We start from the raw sequence: 7,573 nt of genomic DNA, 5'->3' as shown, positions 1-7,573 counted from the left end.
TGCAACCTAAAAAAAAACTTTAGTTTGGTAAGTTTGACTTAGGTGTCAACTTCGGATTAGTTGCACAAAACTCACATTTTGTGCAACCTCCGTGTATAAGTTAGTCTCAATTAGATTATAGAGCCGTGTAAAATATAGCACGTAAATATCTTTGATGGCAAATAAGATTTTTTATTTATTTTATTCGAAAAATGTAGGCGTTTTAGATCTGTAGTTATTCTAGTTGGGCGTGATCATAGTAACACTTGTAGGCGGAGTCGTACAAAAGGGACCTAGACGGTGAGAACTGTGGGCGCTTCCACAAGTATGACTGAACCATAACTTGATCCAATTTCATCAGGATATCATTGAAACTCAAAACAATTAATATTAATAAGATTGAAAATTTTTATCTCGAGAGTCAAATTCTCATCCTAATAGTAATACATGCCCAACCACTTTGAGGATTTATTTGTTTTTGTTTTTTTTTTTTTTTTTTGTTTTTTATTATTTTTTTTAAATACCAAATAAAAAAGGACCACATGAGATGTTATTGCTTCAAAAAAAATTTTATTTTTTATTTTTTATTTTTATTTTTAAAAATGACCAAAAAGTTAGACCAAAATTGTATCAAAAAGTGCCTCTATCCTCTTTTTCAAAACATGTTTGATATACGCATTACAAAACAACTCCGTTTTGTGAAGCTTCTTGATCACGTGACTGATGCCCAGTCCATAGACCAAACATTAAATAACCAGAAAAATAAATAAATAAATAAAATGTTAGGTGAGGAATTATTGAGCCTTTTTGGAGTTAGTAGGATCGATTGACCCAATCCTCTTACGTTACTTCGAATGGAATCTTCGGCCGCCTCACTTGCAGAGTGGCCATATAAAGAAGGGAAGCCACTTTTGGAACAAACTGAGAGAGAAAGAGAGCAAACGCCATGGAGCTTCTATTGCTTCTTCTTAAGATCATCATCACAATCGCCTTGCTTGGCTTCGTTAGCAAGTTAATGAAGATGTGTGAAGCTCTTATATTGAAGCCAAAAAGGCTTCGAGCAATAATGAGGAAACAGGGGATCAGAGGCCCTCCACCCTCTTTTTTGATTGGAAATATTGGTGACATGAAGAAGATTAAATCCTCAGCTTCAAAGGCTCATCAACAAAAAGCAGAGCAAGCAATTACCCACAATTGCTCTTCCACCCTCTATCCATACTTTGACGAATGGAGAAAATCATATGGTAATTATAAGTAGTAAATTACTTCAGTTCTCATATGTTGTTGAAGAATCTGAATGGTTTGTTTATAATAATGTCGACAGGTTCAACATTTATGTTCTCCCTTGGCAACATACAAATACTGCACATGAGCGATCCTGAGGTGGTGACGGAAATAAGCATATGCACTTCCTTAGACTTTGGAAATCCTTCCTATCAATCCAGACTGCTTGGTCCTCTGTTCGGCCAAGGGATCCTGACTTCAAATGGAGCAACATGGGCTCACCAGAGGAAAATCCTTGCTCCCGAACTATACATGGACAAGGTTAAGGTATATATATGCTTCAAATAGAACGTACATGGCTACATTATTTTTCTTGACAAACATGAATTAATGCTAATTATTTAAATTATGAAGTAATTTGCTGTTAAAATAAAATGAATATAATTCCAATACTGGTGCAATTTGTAGGGCATGATGAAGATAATGGTGGAGTCCTCGATGACAGTGGTGAAGTCATGGAGGATAGAATGTGTGGGTGGAGTGGCAGATGTTCACATTGATGAATATATGAGAAGCTTTTCGGGAGATGTAATAGCAAGAGCCTGTTTTGGGAGCAACTATTCCAAAGGGAAAGAGATATTTTCAAAGCTTGGAGCACTTCAAGTGCACGTGTCTAAAACGTTCTTCAAGCTTGGCATTCCTGGAATGAGGTTTGATCCTTTCCTACCTAAATTTCTGTTGTTACTTCTGATGGATAGAACAGAGGAGCAGTAAAGGAAACAGAGGAAAGGAAGGAATTGGAAGGGAGCTCATGTTAATGTCTCATGGTCATGGACTTGGCTACTCTCTTTCCCTCTTTACTTTTTCACTTGTTTATTGATGTACTTAAATTTAAAATTTTCTTTTTCTTTCTGCAAATTGGTTGATAAGATCCTGAACTATATATGGAAATTGGTTGATAACAAAAATTTGGTTTTTCGAATCTAAATTCTTCTTCTATTTTCCTACTTCAAGTTGGTTTACTTGATCATTCTAAGACGGTTTTTGATAGAGTAAACACTCAAAGATAAACACAGAAATTAGATAAAAATTAATTGTGGGGTTGCAATCAATCAGGTATCTTCCAACTCAGAGTAACAGGGAAATATGGAGGCTAGAAAAAGAGATTCGAGCTTTGATTCTCAAGGTAGTAAAGGAAAGGAAGGAAGAAGCATCAGGGAATGATTTGTTACATACAATCCTTGAAGCTGCCACCGACAGTGACTTTTCTCAAGATGAGACAGATCGGTTCATTGTAGACAATTGCAAGAGCATATACTTTGCTGGGTACGAGACTACTGCTGTCTCCGCAACGTGGACATTAATGTTGTTGGCCTCAAATCCAGAGTGGCAAGCCAGAGTTCGTGCCGAGGTGCTCCAAGTTTGCGGTGGTCAAATGCCTGATGCTCATATGGTTCGCAAGATGAAAGTAGTAAGTGTAGCATTCTCTTTCTATTTTCATTGATATATAGATAGAAGGGGCATCATATTGTCAACGACTTACTTAGCTTTACCTATAACCCATGACAGTTGACAATGGTAATTCATGAATCATTGCGACTTTATCCTCCGGTCTCGGCGGTGTCCAAAGAGGCATTGAAAGACTTAAAATTCGGAGATATTCACGTGCCTAATGGTTTCACTGTCTGGACCTTGTTGGTAACCTTACACCAAGACCCTGATATTTGGGGACCAGATGCCGAGGAATTTAACCCTGAGAGGTTTGCTAATGGAGTCAGTGGTGCGTGCAAGTTCCCTCATGTCTACATGCCTTTTGGAGTTGGGCCGCGTATGTGTTTGGGGCAAAACCTTGCCATGGCAGAGCTCAAAATTATTTTAGCTCTAATTGTGTCCAATTTCTCATTCTCCTTGTCACCCAAATACAGGCACTTCCCGACAATGACTTTGGTTATAACGCCTGAACATGGTGTCAATCTCCTTATTAAGAGATTGTGACATATTGGAGTATATGTTTATATCTCCATTCTAGTTTATATTTCTGCACGTTTAATTTTCTTTTTCGAGTCCAAGTTGTCAACGAATTGGTGTAGAAGATTTGGGTAATTCAATTGAAGAAGAAGTCCATTCAGCATGGAAGAATCCAATTCAATTCCCAAAGGAGTCAGCCAAGTGCAGTTTCTATCCCTCTCTGTGAATCAGGGTGCTTATAGGATTACGCAATGTGCATCCAACTGCTACGTGTCATAGTTGTTTTAGTCTACATTTATCTTAAATAAGTAGACAAATTATATAAAGTCATGTGCTCTTTTTATCAAGCATTCAATGAAAACTTATATTATGTCTAAACTTGTTTGAGTTGTGAAATCTCTTTAAAAGAAAAACTGGGATAGCTAAATCCAGAAAACCGCTTATCTATAGAAGATTAAATTATAAACAATTTATACTTATAAAACCTTCGAAGTACACACTAATGGACCAAACAAACGACCCGTTTGTTTGCTACCACAGTAACTCCAGGACTATGGCCAATCTTCCATGCGATCTCCTTTTTGGGAACTCCAGTTGCTTGAAGGCTTTTAGATATGGAGGTTTGTGTGGTTTACGCAAAATAACTCTAAGAGAGAGAGCTCACGAAGGCATAAGTAACGAAGAAAACTCTTTTAGTACACTTCAACATGGCTAAGGGTCTGTAGAAAAACGTGCATTGTGAGTCCATAAATAGACTTGAGAAACTTGGAGTTACAATCTAAACTCAATTTCTCAATTAATGTGGATTCTAAGTTACGGTCTGAACCTAAAGGTAAACTTGTAATGCCCTCAAATCTAATTAATAAGAATGACTAACGTGGAGAGTAACTAGTGTTAAACACACTGCAGAACCTCCTTATGATCTTGCTGCTCATGCAACAGATGTTCCAGCAGCTACTAGAGCAGCAAAAGAACCTGATGATCTACACAACAAGCATGGCATCACGAGTGGGCTCGAGGGCATTCACTATAGTGCTCGAGCGTAATAACCAACGGCTACTTTGCATCATGAGTGGGCTCGAGCACATTCACTATAGCGCTTGAGCGTAGTCACCAACAGCTATGAGTTGTTTACTTCTACTACAACTCTTAGCTGTGTTTTCTGTCATTGAATGCAACCAGCAATTGGTTGCATTCAACCACAACTCTTGTGGTTATATTTAATTAGTTCTCTCTTCTGTGTTAAGTCCTCTATTGTATCTCTTCTCTTCTCTTAGATTACTTCTACTTCAAGTTTATCTTGTTAACTTGAAGTTTGATTATACTTGTAACTCCTTACCTATTTATACTCAATGAGAATGCAGTAGAAAGTATTCTGCCAAAATCAATTTCTTCAGTTTCTCTTTATGGTATCAGAGCCCTTGTACGCACACACCCGAAATTTCTTTTTCTTTATCATCAACCTGTTTGAAATGGCAATTCCCACATCCCTTTCAGCACCAACCTTTTCTCCACCTACACTTTCCCAATTCAATGGAAAGCTTGAACTTCCAAACTACCTTTGGACAACACAATTTCTTCCTATCCTGCGCACTCATGATCTGGTAGGCATTGTTGATGGATCTAAACCATGCCCTCCCAAATTCCTCAAAGATCGCAGCAGGAAGGAAGCTCTCAATCCAGAATTCACCATCTAGAACAGAAAGGATCAATGTATCCTCAGTTGGATCAATGTGACACTCTCTGGAAGGTTTTGTCCACAATTTATAGACTTGATACTTCCAGACAAGTCTAGTCAGCTTTAGCAACTAAGTTTGCCAATTATTCTAGGTCTCGAATTGCCAATCTCAAAAGACATTTATAGAGTCTCCACCAAGGCTCCTTGACATGTTTAGATTACATTTAATCGGCCAAGGTATGGTCTAATCAACTAGCAGCAGTAGAGAAACCCATTCTTGATGAGGATTTGATTTCTTTCCTCCTGAATGGTCTTAACCCTTCCTTTAAAAATTTTGTTGCTACTGTTTCTCTGCTAACTCGAGAGAGACAACTCAGACTTGATGATTTTCAAGAGGAGCTTATTAACCATGAAACACTGCTCAACCAGCAGCAAGCTTCATCTGCAGATACTTCAACTTTTGCCCTGTTTACACAGAAGCAAGGTCAAAAGTCCTTCAAAGGTTGTGGTCCATTCCCTGCCAAGTTTCCCTCTAGAAACTTCAGCCCTAGACCACCTGGACCTACTGCCAGATTCTCTGCTAATGTTTCCAGTGCAGCACCAAGGTACAATACCACTTCTGCTCCAAGGTACAACACTTCTACTGGCTTACTACCACAACCAGGCTCAAGTCATGCATCTCCCTTCAACTCTAGTCCTCGAGTACCATGTCAAATATGTGGGAAGATAAACCACCAAGCCTTGGACTGCTACCATAGGATGGATTATTCATTTCAAGGGAGACATCCACCTCCTTAACTAGCTGCAATGGTGGCTCACTCCAACAATGTCGACTATGAAGATCCTCAATGGTTTGTTGACAGTGCAGCCAATACACACATTACTCAAGACTTGGAGAACCTCAACATTCAACAACCCTTCCAACACAATGAAATTGTTGCTATTGGGAATGGAACATCCCTTACAATAGCAAATTCGAGTTCCACAACTCTTCACTCCTCTAACTCTATTTTTCAACTCAATAATGTTTTACACTGCCCTCAATCTACTGCAAACCTTGTGTCAATTCAACGTTTCTGTCATGACAATGCATGCTTCTTTATTTTGACATCATGTAACTTCTATATCATTGATTTTCATACTAGAACAATCCTCATGGAAGGGAAGAGTGAGAATGGTATGTATCCTCTTCAGCTGGGCAAGAAGTCTCACAAAGGCAACAAGTCATTTATAGCTTTATTAGCAATAAGAACTTCATACTTAGTATGGCATTTTAGGTTAGGTCACCCTGCTAATGAGGTAGTTACTCAAGTTGTTAGAGATAACAATCTCCCTCTTTTCCATTCAAATTCTATGTCAGATTCAATTTTCAATAAAAGCATCCTTTGTGAGTCATGTCAATTGGGCAAAAGTAAGAAACATCCATTTTCTGCTTCTAACCGTGTCGCTTTATCTCCATTCCAACTCATTCATACTAATATCTAGACTTCTCCAGTAATGTCTATGACTGGTTATAAATATTACATTGTGTTTGTGGATGACTTTTCAAGGTTCACATGAATTTATCCTTTACATACCAAATCTGAAACTTATGATGTATTTCTGAAATTTAAACTTCTTGTGGAAAACCAATTCTCCACAACCATCAAGGAATTCCAATGTGATGGAGCAGGTGAGTATACCTCTCTTCATTTCCAATATTTTCTCAAAACCAATGGCATTTTTCATAGAAAAAGTTGTCCATACACTTCCACTCAAAATGGTCTTGCAGAGAGAAAGCTAAGGCACATTCTTGAGACTAGATTAACTTTGTTAGCTCATTCTCATCTTTCTAATAGGCATTAGGTAAACTCCTTTATCACTGTTATGTATGTTATAAATAGATTGCCTACACCTATCCTCCAAAACATGTTTCCATAGTCTAAATTGTACACCAAAACACCTGATTACCAGAAACTTAGAGTTTTTAGATGCTTGTGTTATCCCCTATTGTGGCCTTACAATGCTCACAAACTAGATTATAAGTCTAAACCTTGTATCTTCTTAGGTTACAACTATGCAAGTTACAAATGTCTAGATCCAATCACCAACAAGGTCTACCTTTCAAGACATGTTGTGTTTGATAAGAATTATTTTCCTGCCAAGGATCTTGCTACACAACACTTTCCGTCCAAGTTGCATTCCACAGGTGATTCTCCCTTCCCTTTACCTACTATTTCTTCTTTTATTACTGAACCACAAGATTACACTCACTCTATAATTCAGCAGCCACACACTGCAGATCAGCCAACCTTACCTCCTGCTAACCTAAACCCTACTGTGACCTCTACAACTATCCCATCCCACCCTATGATTACAAGATCTAGGGCTCACCTTTAAGCATAACACCTACTGCAAACACTCATTTACTATAGCACCCTCATCTTCTTCCTCTGTAGGTCAATTTGCTCAAACTATGGCTGAACCTATTGCTCAACCTCTTACTACTACTTTTACCTGAACCTCCTACCCCTCTCACATCCCACACCATGATCACTATGTCCAGAATAGGAAACCAAAAACCAAAACACTTCTTAGACTTCAAAATGCTCTACTCATTTACTGTACCACACGCGCCAGAAGGTGGTTGGTGCGCGGACGCGTGTAGGAGATGGTGCCGGCGCGTGGAGGTGCGTGGAAAGACCCTTTCCGCTCGCGGAACACCATGGAGGCCCGTGACTAACG

At 38.6% G+C, this 7,573-nt stretch overlaps 1 protein-coding gene across 2 annotated transcripts; it reads left to right on the top strand.

Moving 5' to 3' along the window:
* Positions 1-925: 925 nt before the first annotated feature.
* Positions 926-3,518, top strand: LOC132166880 (cytochrome P450 714C2-like). Of its 2 annotated transcripts, none has more exons than XM_059577730.2 (5): positions 926-1,223; positions 1,304-1,530; positions 1,672-1,913; positions 2,320-2,674; positions 2,773-3,518. In XM_059577730.2, the coding sequence occupies exons 1-5, from the start codon at positions 926-928 to the stop codon at positions 3,196-3,198; spliced, it is 1,548 nt and encodes a 515-aa protein (XP_059433713.2). In that variant the 3' UTR covers positions 3,199-3,518. The 2 variants fall into 2 exon arrangements, with proteins under 2 accessions (XP_059433713.2, XP_088369790.1); XM_088513664.1 differs by having other exon boundaries at positions 928-1,223; positions 1,304-1,524.
* Positions 3,519-7,573: the final 4,055 nt, after the last annotated feature.

Source organism: Corylus avellana, chromosome 2 (genome assembly GCF_965113065.1).
Source record: "Corylus avellana chromosome 2, dhCorAvel1.hap1.2, whole genome shotgun sequence".
Lineage (NCBI taxonomy): Eukaryota > Viridiplantae > Streptophyta > Magnoliopsida > Fagales > Betulaceae > Corylus > Corylus avellana.
Note: the sequence above shows the minus strand (reverse complement) of the source record. Positions and strands in the feature narration are given on the sequence as shown.